The sequence below is a fragment of the Bombina bombina genome, chromosome 1 (assembly GCF_027579735.1).
Source record: "Bombina bombina isolate aBomBom1 chromosome 1, aBomBom1.pri, whole genome shotgun sequence".
NCBI classification, from domain to species: Eukaryota; Metazoa; Chordata; class Amphibia; order Anura; family Bombinatoridae; genus Bombina; species Bombina bombina.
The window spans coordinates 1,186,403,631-1,186,428,244 of record NC_069499.1 but is presented as its reverse complement, the minus strand read 5'-3'; the positions used below and the strand labels follow the sequence as shown (position 1 = coordinate 1,186,428,244).

General features: G+C 39.7%; 2 protein-coding genes across 3 annotated transcripts in view; one reads left to right on the top strand and one right to left on the bottom strand.

The window, feature by feature from the left end:
- Window positions 1–2,235, bottom strand: part of EFTUD2 (elongation factor Tu GTP binding domain containing 2) — an 84,398-nt gene extending 82,163 nt beyond the window's left edge. The window contains exons 1-2 of one of the 2 annotated variants that reach the window (XM_053699914.1): window positions 2,177–2,235; window positions 1,572–1,690 (exon numbers count right to left, since the gene is read on the bottom strand). In XM_053699914.1, the coding sequence (XP_053555889.1) occupies window positions 1,572–1,679 (108 nt within the window). In that variant the 5' untranslated portion in view covers window positions 1,680–1,690; window positions 2,177–2,235. The other variant, XM_053699922.1, reaches the window with a different exon arrangement.
- A 329-nt stretch (window positions 2,236–2,564) lies between these two features.
- Window positions 2,565–24,614, top strand: part of CCDC103 (coiled-coil domain containing 103) — a 41,935-nt gene continuing 19,885 nt past the window's right edge. Inside the window, exons 1-2 of the mRNA XM_053694372.1 lie at window positions 2,565–2,665; window positions 21,720–21,866. Coding sequence (XP_053550347.1) covers window positions 21,724–21,866 — 143 coding nt within the window. The 5' untranslated portion in view covers window positions 2,565–2,665; window positions 21,720–21,723. The remainder of the gene's footprint in view (window positions 2,666–21,719; window positions 21,867–24,614) is intronic.

Here is a 24,614-nt window from a genome sequence, read left to right as displayed (position 1 = left end):
TATCTGCTAGAGATTCCCGGACAGTTTATCTGTCAAGGGAGATGCAGATGGCATAGAAGGATGGTGAAATTGCAGACATTAGAAGAGGTTTTCTTCAGAGCTAGAAAAGCTTGCTGCCATCTTCTAGAGCCGCCCACCGGAAGTCTGTTTTGCTTATTTTTAAATAACTCCTAACCAAGCCCCAGAGTTTTAGATGTATACAGACTTCAGTTTAAAGGTAGAACAGAAGCGGACACCACAATAGTGCACAGTCAGTGATACTTGGTCTCCATACACGCAATACAGGTTATACTTACAAAGTATAAAGCACTTGATAAGGGCCACAAATGCCTGCTGGACCTTTAATAGCTCTCCAGAAAGCTAACCTACCGATGCAGAATCCCAAACGAAACTATACTCTCATAGGATCTGTAGGCTGCACCCTTGATACCAATACTCCAGGCTCAGCTGATATAGTGGATATACCTCATGGAAATTCTGTGAGAGGTTTAAAAGCAGAGGATGATGGCTAAACAGTGAGCTGTTGCAATTTCCAATAAAGAATAAATAAAAGTCGTGATGCAAAAGTCTAAAAACAACATAGACTTTAATTTAAAATGTACAAATAGCACACAACGTGTTTCCCGGTTGTACTGACCGCTTCATCAGGTGTGTACAAACATTAAAAAGTTCACGACTTAAAAACCCTACTCGGTGCAGCCTACAGACCCTATGAGAGTATAGTTTTGTTTGGGATTCTGCATCGGGAGGTTAGCTTTCTGGAGAGCTATTAAAGGTCCAGCAGGCATTTGTGGCACTTATCAAGCACTTTATACTTTGTAAGTATAACCTGTAAGTTTGTGGAAGAAGTTTGCAGCCTCCGGCCTATCACAGCCTTTTGTGGTCACCCACAACACCTATAAAAGATTCTATTTGGCACTCATCTTCTTGGGACTGACCAGGGACATTATCATTCAAAAGTATAGTGTATTTATACATAGTGAATTTTATATGTTTTTTGTATATATATTTTTTTATGTGAATGATTGTATTTTGGAAGCTGGTACAGCTGACATTCGCGTATAACACATTCCTATTTTTGTGGTAGCCCACTGTTCTATCAATTGGAGAACATTTGTATTATTAGATTATAATAACTATTTTTTTTGCACTATACACAGATTGTTGGTGTTGTTACACAATATTTTGTATATCATTATAGGTACTATACCACATATAGCAGGCACATCTAACATTCAATAGTATTTTTAGACTTCAGGTTGCTTCTGTTTGTATAATGGGTCTTTTCAGATGTGGGGGAGGGGAAGATTCTGCTATCAGCCTCTTTCAGTGGGTGTCCCAGGCTTATCTCATTACCTGTTAAATTGGAAGCTTCTAAGTACGTTTTTAAAAGATTTAACAATAAATTTTTATATCAAAATCTGTGCATATTTTTCTTTATAATAGTGTCCATTACATGCAGTTAAATTAAAATTGGTGTATACTGTCCCTTTAAGAGAGAGATTTTTTTTTTTAAACATTTAACATATTCTCTGTGTTACTCTTATCATGTATAGCTCACTATATCTTACCACATCAGCATCACCATCATCTCTCATATCGTCATCATCATTGTCATCATCAGAATCAAGCTCAGGCCCAATGTAGTTACCAAACTCATCATACAAGTCTGTGTCCATGGTGGCAGATACTAAATAAAGATGAAAGTTATAATTAGTAAGTAATGTGCAAACCTCAGTACCCAAACCAAACCTCAGTAAAATAAAAAGCATTAGTTCAATATCACCGTTTACACTGAGAAAATCAATAAGATTGTTTCCCTAGATATACTGTAAATGTAAAAGGAGTAGTAACTTCTAAAAAAAAACATGTAATAATATTGATAGAAAACAGATTCATATTAATTACATTACAAATTAATTGCATGTAAAAAATAAATAAAACAAAAATAATGTTATATTGTTACCGTGGTTACTTTAAACATGTTTCATTATTCTGTTTGTTAACAAACACTGGATATGATTTTTTTTTAAATAATATGTGTTCTTCATGTTTTAGTTTTATCACTTACAATGCAACAACTTCCTTTTAAAATAACTATTAAAATAAACATTCGTTTCAGAAAACTCATGTTATAATAGTAACCCACCAATACTGCACCGCTTGAAATACGTACCTCTCACGCCGCTCACACACACAAGCTACTTCCTGCGACACCAGTCACAAAGGACCCCAATCGTTACGACAAAGTACAAAAGACAGCGCTGCGCCTGCAATCGCTTAGTTAGCGTTAGAAGCACATCAGTTACTTTACTTCACAACCCTAAACATAACTTAATACGGCGTATAGGGAAACTAAAGCGAATATATTAAATGAACATCCGGCACCTACTAGGACACCTAAAGCTGTAGAGGACAAAAGACTTGGCCAACTAGAAACTGTTGATTTGATTGGCCCCGCTTCCCACAACATTCACGAAAAATGTTCTGATAGGTTGCGCTTTTGAATAATTAAGAAGAGGTAGTTACTATGGTGATCGGGGAAGCTTTCGCTGATAGTAATGGCCATTACTATAAACAAAGATTATAAAGAATATAGAACGTTGTAACGTGTTGCGCGCATTGTGTGTGTATCTTATATCTACACTGCCTACCATAAACACAGGTACTGTATGTAAAAGTATCTTTCGCAGACTCTGTACAGTTTTTGTTCAGTCTTCGATGCCCTCTGTTTTGCTATGTAACAACATGATAATATGATACAACTGGAGATGCTGTTTTAGGCTCGGAAAGTATTTTTAACACAAAAGTATGCATATTCCCTTAGGTTTGTTAAAACGGTGCCAAGTACTGATGATTTTAATTTTATAATGTATAGACTTCTAGTGTAATGGCTTAATAGGTGTTATTACTTTCATGTATTTGTTTAGATTGCTTTATGATTCAATATTTTAATATTTATTCAGTGTTATATTATATATTAAATTAATCCCATTGCAACAAATTTAGCAAAGTGTCAAATGTCAAAGCATCACATGGAGTTTTATCCTTCTAGCTATATAGCATGTGTCATGTTTGTGGTATGTGATTTTTTTATTCATGAGTACAAATCCACTAACAACTTATAGTAATTACAAGTTGTTCTAAGAGTAAAATGTAATTATATATTAGGCTGTCTTAGTTTTAAAGGGACCTGAAAGGCAAAATGAAAAGGCGACTTTTCAATTTACTGCTGTTATCACATTTAAAGGGACAGTCTAGACCCAATACTTATTCTTTATTAATTATTGTTACATACCAGACAAGCATCTTGCAACGTGTTCCACATCTATAAGAGCAAAAAAATGTTTATCCAAGAATCAGCGCTCAAGGCAATGCTTTTTTTTTTTTATAAACTTTCTTTATTACTGCTGTTCAGAACAAATCAATACATTGATGCATTTGACAATTGGTCTAAGATACATGTTTCAAAGTCAACAGTTACGAGGATATTAGACTCAATTCACACTTCAGTTATTCCTAGTAGAGGTGCTAGGAATTTGTATAGTCCATTTATATCCGTTCTTCCAGCCATTTTATAATAAACACAATAAACTTCTTTTAAACTAAAACTAGACTAACACAAGAAAAACAACATAAATTAAATAAGGAGTAACAGTAAACAGTAAACAATGAACATGCTGTATTCTGGCCCTTTAACCATGTTCCAATATGAACTATCATGATCCTACCAGATGTAGTGCACTTTAGTTTATGGTCCAGAGTCTGACAAAAGTATCCTTTTTCCTCTCTTCTCAGTACTGTCAGTCAAAAGTCCATTGTCCTGTGAGTTGTCTTTCTAATATGTAAATAGTGTTTCTAAATGGATAGATAATCTGTTTCTGTGTATCTTGGGTTAGTGAACATATGAAGGGTTCACACTTTTTAATAAATTTAGCTGTTCTTTTATTTGTGTTTTCTAGTGTGTCCCATTTTTCCTTGGTAAGTTGTGAGAGAATGAGGTTTTTCAACTCCTTTAGCTTCGGAGTTTTATTGGTAGGCCAATACTTCAAGATTAGTTTCTTTGCCAAAACAATTACATTAATAATAAAGGACTTTACTGCTGTTGGGGTATCATCTAGCCGCAGGAATACAATTTGTTCCTCTTTCAAAGGAGTATTAGTTAATGTGAGGACCCTTAACCAATAAGCTATCTGAGCCCAGTATCTTTTAATGTGTGGACAGCTGAATATAAAATGGAGTGTATCCGGGTCTGGGAACTGGCATTTTGGGCATATATTGGGTATTGCTGCTTTGCATTTCTTAAGAACCCTTGGGAGTATATAAGCCTGATGAAGCATTTTTGTATGGGCTTCCCTAAGATCTGCAGCTAAAGTGGCCCTGTTGATATCCCGAAAGCTATCAATAATCGTCTGGTTGGTAACCACACTACCAAGAGTGGTGGACCATCTCAAGGCCATATCGTCTATAGTATGTTTTTCAATATCATGCAGTAACGTTCTGTAAAGCATTGAGATAGAGTGCGTGCCAGTTTTGAATACTGAGATAGTCGCCTCTAGGCCCAGGTTTCCCGTCAAGGATGGTGAGTCTCTAAGTATCTGGTTTATGTAATGCTTAGTTTGTAGGTATGCATAATGATGTGTAGTAAAGTTGGTATATCAAACTCTCTCTGTATCTCTTGGAACGACTTAATTTCCCTCACTCCCTGTTTTAGTAATTGACTAACCGTCTTTAGGCCCCTCTCGTACCATACCAGAAAAGGTTTGGTGGAATAGCCCACGATAAAGTTAGGATTCCCTCTCAGGGGAAGATGTTTAGAATACGTATAATCTATGTCTAACCATTTACATATCTTTTGCCATGCTCTCAATGGTTCAATAAGGGGTAAGTGTAGGCCTGCTGACTTTTCTGCCTGACTCCTAGTGAGGTGTGGTAGTATTTCCAATGACATAGGGGCTATCAGTGCTTGTTCCAGTTGTGGGTGTGTAAAGCAGCCCTCTCCTGTCAGCCAGTCCAGCACTATCTTTCCAGATGTTGCCCAGTTGTACAATTTGATATTAGGTAAACCGAACCCTCCCTGTCCTCTTGTGGCTGTTAGTTTTTGTAGGCTTACCCTGTGTTTTTTCTTATTCCAGACAAAAGCCAGGATCGCCCTATTAAGGGCAGAAACATCTGACTTTGTCAGTACGAGTGGGAGCATCTGTAGAGTATACAAGACCCTAGGGAAGATGGACATCTTCACCAAGCTGATCCTACCCGATAGAGATAATGGCAAGCCACTCCAAGACTTCAATTGAGATACAATGGATCCTATCAACTGTTTAAAATTGAGATCATACCACTTGCACGGGTTAATGCCTAGTTGAATTCCTAAATATTTGAAACTATCTTTTACTATTTTAAATTGAAAGTTAGGTAGTGTCGTCCCCCCTCAGGATGCAGCCATAAAAGCTCTGACTTACTATTATTTATCTGATAACCTGAGATTTCCCCAAACTTCTCTATCAAGGAGATCAGAGGAGGGAGATTTTCCTTCGGGTTGGGGACAACTAGACTAATGTCATCCGCATACAGAGACATATGTATTGTTTCTTTCCCTATCTCAAGACCCTGTATTGTCCTTCTGATCTTTACAGCCAGCGGCTCCAGAGCCAGGTTGAACAAAAGTGGGGACAGGGGACACCCCTATCTAGTTCCTCTGCCCAGCCTGAATGGGTCTGACACTGCGCCATTAATGATCAATGCTGCCCTAGGCCCAGAATAGAGCAATTTTAACTATTTGCACAAAACTCCCCCGGATTCCAAATTTCTCTAGTGAGTAAAATAGATGTTCCCATAGGACTTTATCAAAAGCCTTCTCTGCATCCACGGCCAAAAGACATGCCTCAGGAAGCGGAGAAGGCCTCTCCAGTTTGTTATAATTAACCCAATAATGAGAAAGTATCATCTGGAGCTTTCTGATGTTAGAAACAGAGGAACGGCCTTTAACAAAGCCCGTTTGGTCTTTGTGCACGAGGGACTGCAGGACTTTCATTAACCTATTAGCTAGAATTCTGTTCAGGATTTTATAATCGCTATTTAGGAGCGAAATAGGTCTGTATGACTCTCTTAGGGTTGGGTCTCTTCCTGGCTTGGCTATTAAAGTTATGTTGGCTTCCACAAATCTACCTGATATATCAATGTTACCAGCCAGTAGGCCATTGTAAAGCGTTGCTAGGTCTTCTACCACGTTAGGGAGTAAGATCTTATAAAATTCGCCTGGCAGCCCATCAGGACCTGGCGTTTTCCCTTGTGGGGAGCTTTTAATGGTGCTATTTATTTCCTCTTTAGTTATAGCTGCGTTTAGCCAATCTGAATCTGTGTCAGACAGGCGGGGTAGTTGTAGGTCTGACCAGAATTGTTCCCTAATTGCTATATTTATGTCTGTGGAGCTATAGAGAGTTTGGTAATATTCCCTGAAGGCTTGTACTATCTTGTCATTGTTGTTCTCTATGGAATCTCCTACCCTTATACTAGTTATCAGGCTGTTAGGTCTTAGAATCTTTGTTAATGCTGCTAAATATTTGCCTGTCTTGTTACCATGTCTATAAAAAAGACCTGAAGCTTTATTCAAAGTTCGTAGGGAGTTATCTAAGAGGTAGGTGTCTCTTTGTTGTTTAACCGTATAATAATATTCTCTATTTTGTAATGTGGGGCATCTCAGATATCTATTATATGCATTCTTAAGCTGACTGAGGAGGAGATCTGCCCTTGCTCTGTATTGTTTTTTCAGCTTTATCGTATAGGACGTGACTGCTCCCCTCAGGACCGCCTTCACTGCCTCCCAAAATAGCATCGGTTGACTCCTATGGGCATGATTCGCCTCACTATAATACTGCCATTCCTGTTTCAGAAAGGTGTGAAAGCTAGTATCATTATATAAGTACGTTGGAAATCTCCAAATGTTTCCCCTCCCCCCTGGTATCTTCAGGTTTATCTGTAACTGAATGGGCATGTGGTCTGACAGAGTTATGTCTAATATTTTTGTATTCTCCACTTTTGGTATCAGTGATGTAGATATTAAAAAATAGTCTATTCGGGAAAGGGTATGCTTCGAGGTGGATACACAAGTGTAGTTTTTTTCCTCTGGATTCTTATCTCTCCAGATATCCCTAAGTCCCAAAGTGTTTCGAAGTTTGGTCACTATGCAGGTCTCTATTCTAGCATATTTAGTGATGCCTGGGGTAGTTCCTTGCCAAGCTGGATCTCTAAATCTATCCAGGGGTGTTTGCGGAGCGATATTAAAATCTCCCCCCATCACCAGGGGAAGGTGAATAAATGGTATCAGTTTATTGTGAATCAGGGTCCAAAACTCCTGTTTCTGGGTTGGTTGCCCATATACTCCACACAACACTAGGGTGAGTTCATGTATCTTAAGTTGCAGAATAATGTAACGCCGCTCTGCATCTACTACTGTATTTATAATACTATATGGGAGGCCTTTTCTAAAGAGTACAGCAATGCCCCTAGCTCTACGTATTTCATATGGGGTGTAAACCACTTCTGCAACCCAACCCTGCTTCAGCTTTTGGTGTTCTGCCTGGGATAAGTGGGTCTCCTCCAATATAGCTATATCCGTTTTAATAGATCTAAGGTGTTTTAGGATCGCTTTGCGTTTAATGGGAGATGTAATACCTCCCACATTCCATGCAATGATATTTAGATGTTCCATGACTTTATATAGAATTGAGATGGAGTTGTCTTACCGTGTTTGTGTTTCTTATACCGTAGCGTAATGTCGTGAGTGGTCCCAGTCAGGTCAGTCTTGTGATAAACTGTCTCATTGTTTTCTGTAATATTGAGCATTTGGTTAAAAACAACATCATCATAACAAATTGAGTGCTTATCATAGCTCGCTTTAAAATGATTACACAATATACCAGTACTGTTACCCAAAGTTACCTGGACAGCATGTTCAAGAACAACAAAACAACAACAAATATAATTATAATACACAGAGCAAAAAAATAAAAAAAATATTAACTTAGCTAGCAAAGCCAACATTGATTTCTGTTTTTAAGTATCTAGAGATGCAGACAACTTTTAACTTCTGACTTCTATCTCCCTCACCTATAGGATGGTGCTTAGAACAAATTTTTAGCAATTAAAGCAACTAAAACAAGGCCTTGACTTGCAATTTAGATTCTACATATACCATCCTTTATCTCTTATTCTGCAGATATGTAACGGGGACTCTCATTTTCGCCCCAGGGTTATTTGTCCATAACCCCAGTGCAGATTTCAAGTGCGATTTACTGAGGATAATCTCCCCACTCCAACCAGTTCTCCTGTAGAGAGTAAAGTCATTACTCCCCCATAGATGTTTTAAAGAACGGATCTTAGACTCTCACATGGTCAACCCGGAGCAGGTCCTTCTGCAGCTTTATGTTTGTCTTCTTCCTCTAGAAATTTCTGCAGCTGTCTGGTGGAGTCAAAGAGTTTATATCCCGATGGTGTGTGGATCCTCAGCTTCGCGGGGTAGAGCAATGATACTTGTCTTCCTTTTTCTATGAGTGTTTTGCAGTATGGTGCAAATTCTCTTCTCCTCCTGGTTACCTCAATCGAGTAGTCTTGAAAGAGCAATAGCTTTTTTCCTTCGAATTGTATAGGGCCATTCTGTCTTAGGTACTTGACCATTACTTGTCTCTGGAATTTTGATTGATCTCTATTACCTCCTGGAGTACCTACTCTGTGCGCTCTTTCCACACTGAATGGTAGTGAGGACCTTGGTAGTTTCAGGATATCTGGCAATTTTTTTTCTGGGAAGTCTATAAGGGTGGCACTGGCAACCGTCTCTGGGAGCCCTACTTGTGTTTTGTTTTTGCAGTGCTGTAATGGTTGTGGCCTGTGATCTCTGCAGATCCTCCACTCCTGACATGTGATGTTCTGCTCTGGTGATTCTGTAGGCCATCTGTCTCAGATCTGCCGCCATGGCGTCCAGGCCAGTCTGTAACTGCTCCATCTTCGGTAGAAATAAGGCCGAGAGCTGTGTGACTATAGAGTGTGGATCTGGATTCATGGTGTCTAGCTCAGCCTCACCACTTCCCGTCGCCACTTGCAATTCTGCCTGATGTTTGGCTTTTCTGTCTGTTTGTTTGTTCCTGGCCGCCATAGTGCTTGTAGCTTTTTGAAAGCTGCAATAATATCTCTGCATACAGTGAGTTGTACAGGGAAAAGGGAATAAATTATAGTAACACCAATCTATGTGGTTAGTTTCAGTTCTTGCGTGTACCAGGCTGCTGTGTGCTTGATGAGTCAGCTCCCCGCTATTCAATGTTATAATGTGGGAGTTTCAGGAAGAGGCGGGGCAAGCGGGCTGCTTGCTGTTCGCGCGTCCTCCTATCGAGCTCTGTCAGCAGCTCTTGTTGATGCCAAGCTCCTTGTTCAGCGAAGAGAAGACCGGCTGGAGCACTGAGAGGTGGACCTCGGCATCAAGGAAACTCCTGGGTGCAACAAAAGCTCTGTGGCTGGAGCAGACCACATACCCGAAGACTGGAGCCGTCAGCATAGCGGGCAGGAACAGAGGAACGGCCTGGCGATAAAAAAGGACCTGTATAACCAAGCAGGTCTGGAAAAGGGATACTAGGTGGCTGGCCTGGTATTGAATAAAGGTGACAGCCTAACACGGAGGCTTTGAGATCTAGAGGCAGCCCCCTGAATAAAGGTGAACCAAACCAACGGAAACAAAGGGCGCAACACCATAAGGGCTGCATGGAGGCAGCAGACTGGTAACGTACCATAGATTGTAGAATTACAGAAAGAGCTAGGTGTACTGTTTCCTTTTCCCGGTGAACTTTATTTGTCCATGGGGTATTACATGAACCCTGAAAGCAAACTGACTGATGTATACCACGTTAAGTCTTAAATATGAGGCTTGAGTCTTACTGAGCTCTCTCTGTCCTATACTGTCCTATGCTGAGCCATATTAAATAGGACAACTGGGATCAAAGCTACAAAACACCTGCTTCACCCTCTATGTGATTCCCATAACCCTGTTATTTGTGTTCATTAAAGGTTAGGAGTCCAAAAAAGAAATATATAAAATAAATTCACATATATACATAGAGCTTTCTGGGCTACCCTGTCCTATTTGGCCTGTATGCGATAATTAAGGGAAGAAAAAAAAAAAGGGGGGGGGGCTGTCTCATACTCCAAAGGTTACGCTTGAATTACACCATTATTACCAAAGTGGTACTAAAGAAAGACTGTTAGTTTTGGAGCAAAGCACAACAGTTCCCATAACCCTCTGTGGGTAGGAACACCAAAGTGGTACTAAAGAAAGTCTGTTAGTGTTGGAACAAAGCACAACAGTTCCCATAACCCTTTGTGGGTAGGAACACCAAGATTGGGCTAAAGGATTATAATAACTGCTACATGGTATCAACGCACTGGGGACACTTAATACCAAGCCAACGTTTGTCTTTGCAGGCTGCTTTAAGCATATCTAACACAGACTTATTAATTTAATATGGAAGGACTCTTCTTGTATTTCTCCTTGACTTATTGTTTTTCTTTTCTCTGAGTCATTTACTATAAGCAATTAGCCATTGGCTGGGCTTAGAATTGTCTAATTGTATAGGTGCATAGATATAAGTGTATAAATATAAGTGATTTCAAAAATCATTACGAATATTTCCTGCAAAAAATATAAGTGTGTACTCAAAGAGGAGGAAGATAAAATAGAAGGTTAAGAGTGTCTCTCGGTAGAATCTTAGCTTAAATGTTAATGTTATTGTTCTAAAAAAAAAAGAGAAAAAATTCCTTTTTTTTTTTTTTTTCTTGCCTTGCTATTCTAGAGTGTTACTATTGGGATGTAATGTTTTCCTGCTTTTAGCCACTTAGTCGAATTGTAAGTCAGATATATAACACTTACTCACAAATTAAGCAATCACAGACCCTTTGTGGGCCTAAATTTTTTTTTTTTTTTTTTACACAGAATCACTGTAATTTTTTTTTTATTTTTTTTTGTGTTATTCCTTTCACCCGCCCGTACCCACTCCCTGTTTTTTGCACGTTTTTTTTTTTTCCTTCCCTAAAAATATTTAAATTTATACATATATATATGTATATATATACATATATATATACTGTTCACATTGTTACACATAATCCACTTTATGGATAAATTCATTACCTGTCACAAAAGTACACCAATTATGCTGCCTAAAAGCAGAGATAAGAAAAGTAGACTGAGTACAGATAGTCTTACAGGCTTCTCTTCCAATAGTAAACAATCAGAGATAACGATACCAGAACAACATGAAATAGTTAAGCAAATTACAGAGTGTATGATGCCACAATTTGAATTGATAAAAACTGATATAATGAATCTTTCTGCTGAAGTTATGCAATTTACACATAGATTGAATGAAGTAGAGCAAAGAGTCTCTGATATAGAGGATGCAAACTCTTTCCAGAAGGAAATTATTATGCAACACACAAAAGATATCACTGATATGCAACAGAAAATAAATGAGATTGAAGACCGAGCAAGGAGGAATAATTTAAGATTTTTAGGCATACCTGAATCTATCACACAGCAAGAATTATCTAATTATGTTTCAGTCTTACTACCGCAGTCCCTCGGTTTTGAAGGGAGCTTACTACCATTGGTAGTGGAGAGGGTACATCGTATAGGCCCAGTAAAAACCTTACCCAATGGCAGTACTAAAAACAGGCCAGTGATTGCCAAATTCTTAAATTTTCAGGACAAGGCCAGCCTCCTACAGCATTATAAACAGAGAATCCCGTTTTCCATGGGCGACAATAAAATTTTAATATTCCAAGATTTTTCTAGTGAAACTTCCCTAAAGCGAAAAGAAATGGTGCCCTTTTGCACTAAATTAATTAATCTAGGTATGAAGGCTACAATTATATACCCTGCAACACTTAAAATTTTTCTAGAAAATGATCAGATGGTGTTGAGGGAAATGAAAGAAGTGAAAGAATATTTTAAGCAAAAAGGGATTCCCTTTTAATTTGATGGCAGGCCAAGTATACTTACTGTATAGGTATTATTTCTAAAGATTAAAATGAGTATAGTGGTTATATCTATTATGTTTGTTGATAACTCTGTGTGGAATTTTATAATTTTTTATATAGGTAAGGGTGTTCTGTGTTTTGTGCTCGCACACCCCGCCCTTTTCCACTTTCTTCTCCCCCCCTCCTTTTTTTTTTTTTCAGTCAGGCCCCCATGTGCTGTCCTTCTCTCTGGAAGAAGATAGAGCAGAGTGAAGGTGTAAACTACCGTTTTATATCTAATCTTAGGATAAGCTGATGAAGGGCCACATAGCTATGGCCTCCTGGAATGTAGGAGGCATTACATCACCTCAAAAGCGGAAAAAGATACTATCACAACTTAAAAAACACGAACTTGACATAGTCTTCCTACAGGAGACTCACCTAAAGGAGGTAGAACTAGCTAAGTTAAATACAGGATGGGTAGGGGAGGTTGTGGGAACTCCCTGCACGCAGAGGAAGAAAGGGGTCGCAATTTTATTGAATAAAAATTTGCACTATAAAATCCTACAGATGGAAATGGACCCAGGGGAAAGATTTATTATTCTCCAAATAGAGGTAGAGGGAATAGTCTTAACATTATGTAATATCTATGGGCCAAACAAACCGGATACAGCATTCTGGGATAGGTTACAAGTTAAACTTTTACCACTCTGCATGGAAAATTTAATTATAGCCGGGGACTTCAACCGGACTCTATACCCTGCATTAGATAGACTGTCACAGAAGACAAATAGAAATACACAAAGCCAGAATAGCTAAATTGTTTAATAAAACACTCAGGGTCAAAGACATATGGAGGTCGCAGAACCCAGATGTAAAAATGTATACATGCGAATCCCAGGCCCATCAAACAATGTCCAGACTGGACTATTTTTTGATAGCAGAGAAATTGTATAAGTATGAGATAGTGACAGATATTAAAGAAATTTTAATTTCAGATCATGCTATTGTTACTATAGATATAAAAACGCGGAGTATTCAAGTAGCTGGCAATAGGTTTTTTTTCACTAAATACTTGGCGTCTAATGTGCAGTTTAAAGCCTGGCTTAAGATAAAATGGAGGGAATACTATAAATTTAACTATGATCCAGAAATTCGCACTGAAACTTTATGGGAAGCATTTAAAGCTGTGATAAGGGGAGAAATTAAGGGATATCTAGTTACACAAAAACGTCTATTTTTAGCTAGAGATACACAATTGGCGAACCAGCTCCGCAATGCATGTAATAGTTATATTAGTGACCCATCTCAGATAAGATGGGACTCCTACCAGAGGAAGAAGAAAGAAAGGGAGATATTTTTGGCACAAAAACAGGCACGGGAAGAGCTAAGGACTAGGTTCTCCTTCTATAGATATGGGGGTAAAGCAGGTCAATTTCTGGCCAACTTAATTAAAATTAAACAAAAAAAACCTTTGATTGAATCTCTTAAAACCCCCCATGGCAAAATCACTAATAGTAAAAGAATAGACGATTTTATACTACAATTTTATAAGAATTTATATGCAGCACAAGATCTAAATTTAGAAAGTAAAGAGAATTTTTGGAGAGAATTAAAGACCCCCAAGCTAGAGAGAGTGAATTTAGTAGAATTAAATAAGCCTATCTCCCTGCAAGAAGTCACGTCTGCCATTAAGAAAGCACCAGCTAATAAAGCTGCTGGACCGGATCAGATCCCGGCAGAACTTTATAAATGCCTTAAAGATGAAATTGCTCCAACTTTGGTAAAATTATTTAATAATTATTACATAGATGGTATACCATGCTCTAAATACTTCTCAGCATCTCTAATAGCTTTAATTTAAAAAAAAGGGAAAGATAAAGAAGAGATAAGCTCTTATAGACCGATATCGCTCTTAAACAATGACTATAAACTACTGACAAGTATTATAGCAAGCAGGTTTAAACTAGCTATTGACCCACTTATTCATAGGGATCAAGTGGGGTTTATGCCGGGTAGAAATTCATCACGCAACATTAGGAAAATCCAATTGATCTTGAACCACTATCATAATATATCACTGAAAAAAATGGAGACAGAATATCGGATGCAGCAATAATAACCTTAGATGCAGAGAAGGCCTTCGACTCCATTACTTGGGATCATCTGCACACTACTCTTAACAGGTTTGGAGTCGAGGGCCCGCTCGCAAAATTTGTGGAGACAATCTATCATTTCCCTAATGCTGCTATTATAATTAATGATAGGATCACGGAAAACTTTCAATTATCTCGAGGTACAAGACAGGGTTGCCCTTTATCGCCATACTTATTTAATCTGGCACTAGAACCATTGGCTATTCGCCTTAGAGAGGAGATTGAAGGTATCAGATTCAATACAACTCAGATCACAACACTATTATATGCAGATGACTTGCTCATATTTTTATCCAATTCTCAAGTAACCATCCCTAGGCTTTTACTAATCCTGTATGAATTTAGTGCCTTTTCAGGCTATAAAGTAAACACAATGAAATCAGAGATCTACTGGTTAAGGAAACAAGCAAGTTCTTACCTCTGCTCGCAGTTTAAAGATGCTGGTGAAGCATTTACCTATTTGGGAATCAAACTATCCATAGACAGTAATGATTGGTACAATCTTAACTATACCCCGCTTTTTGCTAAAATTTTTAAAGACCTCCAAAATTGGGCGAAATTTAAATTATCGTTATCAGGTAAAATAAACTTGATTAAGATGATTATTTTTCCAAAACTGATGTACCTGATGCAAAATATTCCGTTGTTTATAAAACGTCAGGATTTAGCTTTATTTAAACAAGCATGTCTCCAGTTTTTCTGGGGAGACAAACGTAGAGCCGTTGCCTTTAAGACAATAACACTTGCTAGGGTGGATGGAGGAATGGCACTACCAGACTTAGAGATTTATAATTTAACAACAATAGCAAAAATAGCACTTGATTGGCTAACGGATGCGGAGTACTATGTATCATAGGAGTTCGAAAAATATTTTGTATACCCATATGAGCTTACGGCTCTTCTTCACTGCCCAGCTATTGATGCCCCGCGTAAGGTAAAGCAAGTCCCTAGCATATATAATGTCATAAGGGCTTGGCAAAAAATACTTGGAAAAATAAATGTCAACAGTAATTTTTCTGAATATTTATATATAACGGGCAACCCTGCCTTTATCCCGGCAATTGATTCTAAAATTTTCAGAGAATGGGCGTCGAAAGGGCTTAAGTATATATCTCAAATTATAGATCACAACTTAGGGAGATGTAGGACATTTTCTGACCTTCAAAATGAGTTTGGACTCAGAAATAAAGAATTTTATGCCTTTTTACAGGCACGCCATTATATACAGACTTTGATGACAGCCAATGGTAAGGAGGACTGGGGTATAGTGGAACCAGTAATCAAACTATTTAGGGCGGGGAAATATTCCATTTCCTTTTTTTATAGGATAGTTTTAAGGTTCATGGGCCAGAGTCATCTGCAGAAGATTGCACAGGCCTGGCAAGTCACAGCAGAGATGGTACAGAAAAGTATCCAACTAGCTGATACTGCAATATGTTCGTCATCATGGAGAGAGTCACACTTTAAATTAATAAATAGATCCTACATCACCCCTAAGATAAATGCTTACTGGGATGAGGCAGGGGCGTGTTGCTATAAATGTAAAATTAGAAAGGCAGACTTACGTTACTGCTTTTGGAGTTGCTATAAAATAAAGAAATTCTGGTATAAGGTAAACTATTGGCTTAATGTAGTATATTTGAATCAAGATAGAATAACAGAGAATCAGGTCTTCTTTTTAGTAGACAACCACAATGAGAATCAACTTCGAAATAATCGACAGATGAATGCGGTAATAATATTGGGCAGACTACTAATTTTGAAATATTGGAAATCTAGAAAGGTGCCCAACTTGTTGGAACTTAAACAGAAAATATTAAATTTAATAATTATGGAACAGATGGATACTTCTACTAACTCAGAATCCCAAATTAAGCACTTCTTCCATAAATGGAAGAATATTATTCTAGCATATACTATAGAAACTCAAAAACAACTTATTGCCCCTTTCAAGGGCACGGTATATTTAGAGTTTGCCATTATGGACAATGTATTCCCAGAAATATAGAGGCTGGAGAGGGTCCCATTTGATGAGACAGCGCCTGGGGGTCCCCCCCCTTTTTTTTTTTTTTTTCTTCTCTTTTTTTCTTTCTTTCTTTTTCTTTCCCTCCCCTTTTTCCCTTAGTTTGTAAGGTTTTTTGTTTGTTTTTTTGTGTATGTAATATAGGTGTTTAAAAAAGGTAAAAAACAGCAGCAATATATATAAGGCACTGAGTGCATGAAACTTAATTGTCTATGCTAATCTATTGATATATTTCTTTCTGTTTTTGTTTCGTTTCCATGCTTATTTTGATGTTCTATTGACGTAGCATCCTGCGTGATGCGGCAAGCTGTTGAACTGTATAATAGTATATGCTGCTGGCCATAAATAAATAAATAAAAAAAATAAAATAAAAAAAAATGTTATAATGTGGGAGATAAATGTGGTTTCACCCCTTCCTTAAGTTATACTGTAGAGTCACACCACTTTCCTTGCGTTTGCCATTCTTTTTAGGGTGATCGTAGCTTTAATTTTAAAGACGTTGTATTCTGTCATGGAATAAATGCACCCCACCTAGAGTCTTTGTATTACATAATTTAGGCCTACTGTTTCTCACTTCGACAGGCCTGTTTTAAGTTACAGCAGGCGAGGGAGATATCTTGTCATTCTGCTGCCATCATTCAATGTCTCTCCTCTGCATCTCCGTATTTAGCAGCGTTAACATGTCTTAGCCATTTTACTGGTAATTACAATTACAAAAGTGCCAGGCGCCCATTTGCTGTCTCTTTTCCGGCTGTTATCTTTTGCAGACTAGCTCTGAAACCCCACGTGGCGGTGGACAGTGTGTGCTCCCTAATTTCTCTACACCACGTTAGTGATTATATGTCCCACACTATTCAGGGCACTGAACTAGGTCTCTGTTCGGCACTCAAATTATCTGTGCTGTGTTATTTGTCGGCCCCGTGACTAGGCCGCACTGTTGCTGCAAGCTTAAATAAAAGTTACATTTTATCAACGGATCTGCCTGATGCTCATATTTTCTTAGTGCTTGGTTTACCTTTCCATTGGGGGCAAGTGAGCACAGGCACCATAGAAACTGGTATCAGACCCTGGGAGCCGGCATCTACACATACGCTGACAGCGCAAGGCACTTTGAGAGAGGGAGACAGAGTTCATGGATGACGTTATCAGCTATGGCCCGTGGTTGACTGAGGGAGCAGAGACAAGTCGGAGGCAGCGGTAAATTGCGAAGAGTCGTGTGAAGCCAAGCAGACTGCTTTCCAGACAGCTCATGTGGTCCGACCATGGACGTTTGAAAGATTATATGGAAGTTCAACACAGCACGCTGGTAAGACCAGAATATATGTGTGACTTTATTGACGTGAACACTCTCTCAGGCCTGAATACATGTTAGTTTGCTGCGGTTATGGGCAGATGACTTTAAGTGCAAGTGAGCTGCGGAAGAGCAGCCTACCTATTTTCCCAGTGTATAACAATATATGATCTGTATGGTGCTAAGGCTTTGTTTTGTATCTTCAGGTTTAAAAATGCATCTTACGCATTTTGGCTTATAACCTTAATCATAGATGCACTATGATTAAGTCTACGAGCCAAAACTCATAAGGTGCAGTTTTAAATCTGTCTACATGTTTTTATTAGACTTTAAACTGTACCAATATAGTGAGCTTTTTTTACTAACTCAGATGTGCCGACCTTTCCTATTTATTCACATCTATAAGCTTGTAAGAAGTACATGAAACTTATAAATAATCATGGTTTGCTAGCAGCCGAAAATGGCCTCCAAGCTTCGCCCACCACATTCTTCTTGTCCAGTTAGCTGTTTTCTTGTATAACAGTTTAGCAGTGCATGCTTAATATTTTGCAGTTAGCTATTTCATTTTGCACATGCACAAATCGGCAAGTGGGAGTAGGAAAACATATGCAAGAGTCGATTGTGATAGAAGAAACTTAAAGGGACATTTTTTCTTTCATTCAGATAGAGATACAATTTTAAACAACATTCCAAATTACTTCTATTATCTAATTTTCTTCATTCTTTAGATATCCTTTGTTGAAAAAATAGCATTGCACATGGATGAGCCAATCACACAAGGCATCTGTTCAGCCACCAATCATCAGCTTCTGAGCCTAGCGAGATATGCCTTTCAGCCCAGAATATAAAGAGAAATAAAGAGAAAATAAGTTGTTTAAAATTGCATGCTCTATCTAAATTTCATGTCCCTTTACCATACATATAATATACATGCAATAGGTGGGCGGAGCTTGTCAGGCATTTTCGGCTCCTAACAAGAGATGAATATTTAAATGTTTCATGTATTTATTACAAGCTTATATATGTGGGACCAGCTACAGGATGCTTCTCTGGTATGTAGTAATAACTAATCAAACTTATGTATTGGATCTTGACTGTCTCTTTTTAACTTAACCCTTTAAGGACCAACGACGTACAGGGTACGTCCTACAAAAAAAATCAATTAACGACCAAGGACGTACCCTGTACGTCGTTGGTCTTTAAAAGCGGTGGAAGCGATCCTGATCACTTCCAGCCGCTTTCATGTTATTGCAATGATGCCTTGATATCAACACATCCTGCAATAACATTTCTTAGCCACCCGATGCAGAGAGAGCCACTCTGTGGCCCTCTCTGCATCGGCCATCAAAGGCCGCGATCGTTAGTGGGTGGGAGCCGATGTTGGAGGCAGTTGGGCGGCCATCAATGGTAGGCTGCAAGTCAGAGGTGGGCGGGATATTTACCGGGACCGCCTGGGGCAGGTGCGTGCATGGGGGCGAGAGCAGGTGGGAAGCTACAATATGGAACAAAAGAAAATATTTCATACGGGTGGGGGAAAAGACAGGGGAGGGTGGGAATTTTTGCCTAAGGGATCTGGGATGGGACGGGAGTTTGGATATTATGGGGGGGCAGCTACACTACAGAATTTTTAAATTTATATAAATAAATAGTATGTTTATGGCAAACTGGGTACTGGCAGACAGCTGCCAGTACCCAAGATGGCGCACAATAATATAGAGGGGGAAGTTTAGAGAGCTGTTGGGGGGGGGGCAGGGAGGTTGGGGGCTATGAGGGGATCCTACACAGCAGAATTATGTGGGGGGTTTTTTGTTTGTTTTTAAAACACAAAAAAGTTTTATTTTAGTACTGGCAGACTTTCTGCCAGTACTTAAGATGGCGGGGACAATTGTGGGGTGGGGGAGGGTAGAGAGCTGTTTGGGAGGGATCAGGGGTGTGATGTGTCAGGTGGGAGGCTGATCTCTACACTAAAGCTAAAATTAACCCTGCAAGCTCCCTACATGCTCCCTAATTAACCCCTTCATTGCTGGGCATAATACACGTGTGGTGCGCCGTGGCATTTAGCGGCCTTCTAATTACCAAAAAGCGACGCCAAAGCCATATAAGTCTGCTATTTCTGAACAAAGGGGATCCCAGAGAAGCATTTACAACCATGTGTGCCATAATTGCACAAGCTGTTTGTAAATAATTTCAGTGAGAAACCTAAAGTTTGTGAAAAAAATTGTGAAAAAGTGAACGATTTTTTTTTTATTTGATCGCATTTGGTGGTGAAATGGTGGCATGAAATATACCAAAATGGGCCTAGATCAATATTTTGGGTTGTCTTCAAAAAAAATATATATACATGTGAAGGGTTATTCAGGGATTCCTGACAGATATCAGTGTTACAATGTAACTATCGCTAATTTTTTGGGGAAAAAAAATGGTTTGGAAATAGCAAACTGCTACTTGTACTTATTGCCCTATAACTTGCAAAAATGCAAAGAACATGTAAACATTGGGTATTTCTAAACTCAGGACAAAATTTAGAAACTATTTAGCATGGGTGTTTTTTTGGTGGCTGTAGATGTGTAACAGTTTTTTTTTTTTGTGCTCTCTCCCCCTTCTCTTTTGTGCTCTCTCCCCCTCTCTTTTGCGCTTTCTCTCCCCCTCTCTTTTGCGCTTTCTCTCCCCCTCTCTTTTGCGCTTTCTCTCCCCCTCTCTTTTGCGCTTTCTCTCCCCCTCTCTTTTGCGCTTTCTCTCCCCCTCTCTTTTGCGCTTTCTCTCCCCCCTCTCTTTTGCGCTCTCTTCCCCCTCTCTTTTACGCTCTCTCCCCCCTCTCTTTTGCGCTCTCTCCCCCCTCTCTTTTGCGCTCTCTCCCCCCTCTCTTTTGCGCTCTCTCTCTCCCCCCTCTCTTTTGCGCAATCTCTCTCCCCCCTCTCTTTTGCGCACTCTCTCTCCCCCCTCTCTTTTGCGCACTCTCTCCCTCTCTCTTTTGCTGTCTCTTTAGCTGTCTCTCTCCCTCTCTCTATCCACCCTCTTCTGCTCTCTATCCCCTCTAGAGCTCTCTGTGTCTTGTCATCTGGCCCCGCCCGCATCACGCCCGGCCACCCCCACATCACACCCTGCCACACCCACTCCAAGCCAACTCCACCACACGACACCAGGTCAGTTGGAAGGCCAGGTGTGTTTGTCCTCGCGCGCAGTCTCTACTGCGCATGACAGCTTCAGTCAAACAAACTTGGCCTTTTATTATATAGGATGATGAAAATGATGGTATCTTTAGAAAGTCCATTTAATGGCGAGAAAAACGGTATATAATATGTGTGGGTACAGTAAATGAGTAAGAGGAAAATTACAGCTAAACACAGCAGAAATGTAAAAACAGCCCTGGTCAGAAAATGGAAAAGTGCTGTGGTCCTTAAGGGGTTAAAGGGACATGAAACCCAACATTTTTGCAAAACTGCTGCGCCATAAAGTACTGCACATATGTGCATCCTCTTGAGCTTACCTCCCTACTTTATATCAAAGGATACCAAGAGAATGAAGACAATGTTATAATAGGAGAAAATTGGAAAGTTGTGTAAAACTACATTCTCTATCTTCATCATGAAAGAAAACAAAATAGGTTCCATTTCCCTTTAAAGGGACAGTAAAGTCACAATTAAACGTTTATGCATAACCAACACGGTTCTATTTAATACACTTTTTACCTCTGTCATCTAAATCATCAACATTTAAGCACAATCAGCTGTGGATGTATTTTTACAGATCTTTATGTTCTGCTGTTAATGGGTTTCCTATTTATAAAGAATGTGCCTATCTTTAATCCTTGTATTACTTATACAACTCTGATGCACTTTGTTAAATAGTTAAAGGGACATAAGCAACATAACATTTAAAAAAACTTTCTAATTTACTTCTGTTATCAAATGTTCTTTGTTATCCTTTGTTGAAAAGCAGGGAGGTAAGTTCAGGAGTGTGCACCTGTCTGCAGCACTATATGGCAGCAGTTTTGCAACAATGTTCTACATTAGCAAGAGCACTAGATGGCAGCACTATTTCCTGTCCTGTAGTGCTGCAGACATGTGCACACTAACTACCTAGATATCTCTTCAACAAAAAATAGCATGAGAAGTAAGCACATTTGATAACAGAAGTAAATTGGAAACTTATTTTTTTTAAATGTTATGTTTCTGAATCATGAAAGAACAAATGTTGTGTTTCATGTCCCTTTAATGTATTCATATCTATAATATTTATCTCTTCTCAGTGCAATGAATGACAAAGAAGTGATTGATTTTTGTGAGCTGGAGCGTGAACTGGATGCTGCTGTTGCTGCTGACCTAAAGTATAAAAGAGAAAATGATGCCAAATTTCGTGCCATTTCCCAGAAAGTGGCATCCTATGAGGAATTCAGGTACTCTGGTGTGCTGGGAGAAGCTCCTGATGAACTCATTTAGACTCCCTTTGGTTCCATGCTTGTCAAGTTTAGACTTAGGAGAAGCTCCTGATGAACTCATTTAGACTCCCTTTGGTTCCATGCTTGTCAAGTTTAGACTTAGGAGAAGCTCCTGATGAACTCATTTAGACTCCCTTTGGTTCCATGCTTGTCAAGTTTAGACTTAGGAGAAGCTCCTGATGAACTCATTTAGACTCCCTTTGGTTCCATGCTTGTCAAGTTTAGACTTAGGAGAAGCTCCTGATGAACTCATTTAGACTCCCTTTGGTTCCATGCTTGTCAAGCTTAGACTTAGGAGAAGCTCCTGATGAACTCATTTAGACTCCCTTTGGTTCCATGCTTGTCAAGTTTAGACTTAGGAGAAGCTCCTGATGAACTCATTTAGACTCCCTTTGGTTCCATGCTTGTCAAGTTTAGACTTAGGAGAAGCTCCTGATGAACTCATTTAGACTCCCTTTGGTTCCATGCTTGTCAAGTTTAGACTTAGGAGAAGCTTCAGTACTGAGCAGTTTTGTACAGGGAAGATAGATCTACTTCTGTAACAACTGAGCACAGGGAAATAAGAGTAAAGTGTGGAGTAAATTCCACATCTAAGAGGTTGGTGAAAAATACTGGGAATAGCTGGGGTTTTTTAAAGCAGTGTAGATTTATGAAGATGTCAGGAGTGGATTTTATCAAATATCTTTCACATCAACTACTGAGATATGATATGGGCATACATTGTCACTCATGAGTTAAAATGTTAAATTTATTGTCACTTTAAATTAACTTTCATGAGAATGCAATAAAAAAATAAAATAAAAAAACAACTTCATTTTTCTTATATTGGCAAATTTGCTTTTGTTCTCTTGCTATCCTTTGTTGAAGACTGTACCTAGGTGAGCTCAGGAGCATCAGGGTACTACTGGAAGCTATCTGGTGATTGGTGCCTGCACATATAGGGTTTTTGTGTTTGTTTGTTTTATGTTTAGCTAGCTCACAGTAGTGCATTTCTGTTCCTGAACCTACACAAAGAGAACAATGCAAATTTGAAGAAAATCAGAAAGTTATTTACATTTGCATGCTCTATCTATATGAATCATGAAAGTTCCATTTTTTACTTTGCTGTCCCTTTTTTAATGGTTTCATGTTAAGATTTGTGGATCTTCATGAGTTTGGATTGAAAGGGTGATGAGAATAGATTCCAGTTTGAAAAAGTATTGTGCAGAAACTTGCAGAAAGAGGCAGTGTATTTTTAAGAAGCGTAGATATGTGGGAGGTTCCAGACCACCGAAATAAATGAAGTCACATAATTTTATTTGGTTTCACAGTGCCCCCCCAAAAACAATGTACAATCAATGTACATACCTTTTAATTAAAAAAATACTTTATTGCTAAAAAAATTCTAACTGTCACCGTATGTATGTGTATATATATGTATGTTGTGTATGTGTGTATATATGTATATATATATATATATATATATATATATATATATATATATATATATATATATATATATATATATATATATCCTATATAATAAAAGGCAAAGTGTATTTGTCCGAAGCTGTCATGCGCAGTAGACAGCACAGCACGAGGACAAACACACCTGGCCTTTGAGAGTCCCTAAGTCTCTGCTCTGCAGTGCGAGCAGAAGTGTGCGTGACCGAGCGTGGCCGGGGGCGTGGCCGAGCGCGAGGGCCACGAGGGGGCGTGGCCGAGCACGAGGGCCACGAGGGGGCGTGGTCGAGCGTGAAGGGGCGGGGCCAGACGGGCCGTGAAAGGCTGTGCAGTTTGAGAGCTCAAAACAGCTCAAAAGAGGGGAGAGAGGGGGTAGGGAAAAGATAAGAAAGGTGAGAGAGAGATCAAGAGGGGAGAGAGAGATCAAGAGGGGAGATAAAAAGAGCACAAGAGAGGGAGCAAAAGAGAGGGGGAGAGACAGCAAAAGAGAGTGGAGGGAGAGCAAAAGAAAGGGGACAGAGAGATCAAAAGAAAGGGGGGGAAGAGAAAGAGAGGGGGAGGGGGGGGGAAGAGAGAGAGGGGGAGGGGGGAGGAGAGAGAGAGGGGGAGGAGAGAGAGAGAGGGGGGGAGGAGGAGGAGAGAGAGAGAGAGAGGGGAGGGAGAGAGAGAGAGAGGGGGGGAGGAGGAGGAGAGAGAGAGAGAGAGAGGGGAGGGAGGGAGAGAGAGAGGGGAGGGAAGAGAGAGAGAGGGGAGGGAACAGAGAGAGAGGGGAGGGGGAGAGAGAGAGGGGAGGGAGAGAGAGAGAGGGGAGGGGGAGAGAGAGGGGAGGGGGAGTGAGAGAGAGGGGAGGGAGAGAGAGAGAGAGGGGAGGGGGAGTGAGAGCGAGAGAGGGGAGGGGGAGTGAGAGCGAGAGAGGGGAGGGGGAGTGAGAGAGAGGGGAGGGGGAGTGAGAGAGAGAGAGGGGAGGGAGAGAGAGAGAGAGGGGAGGGAGAGAGGGAGAGAGAGAGGGGAGGGAGAGAGAGAGAGAGAGGGGGGGGGGAGAGAGAGGGGGGAGAGAGAGGGGGGAGAGAGAGAGAGGGGGGGGAGAGAGAGGGGAGAAAGAGAGTGAGGGGGAGAGAGAGGGGAGAGAGATAGAGGGGAGAGAGAGGGGGAGAGAGAGAGAGAGAGAGGGGGGAGAGAGAGCGCAAAAGAGAGGAGGGAGAGAGAGCGCAAAAGAGAGGGGTGAGAGAGCGCAAAAGAGAGGGGTGAGAGAGAGAGCACAAA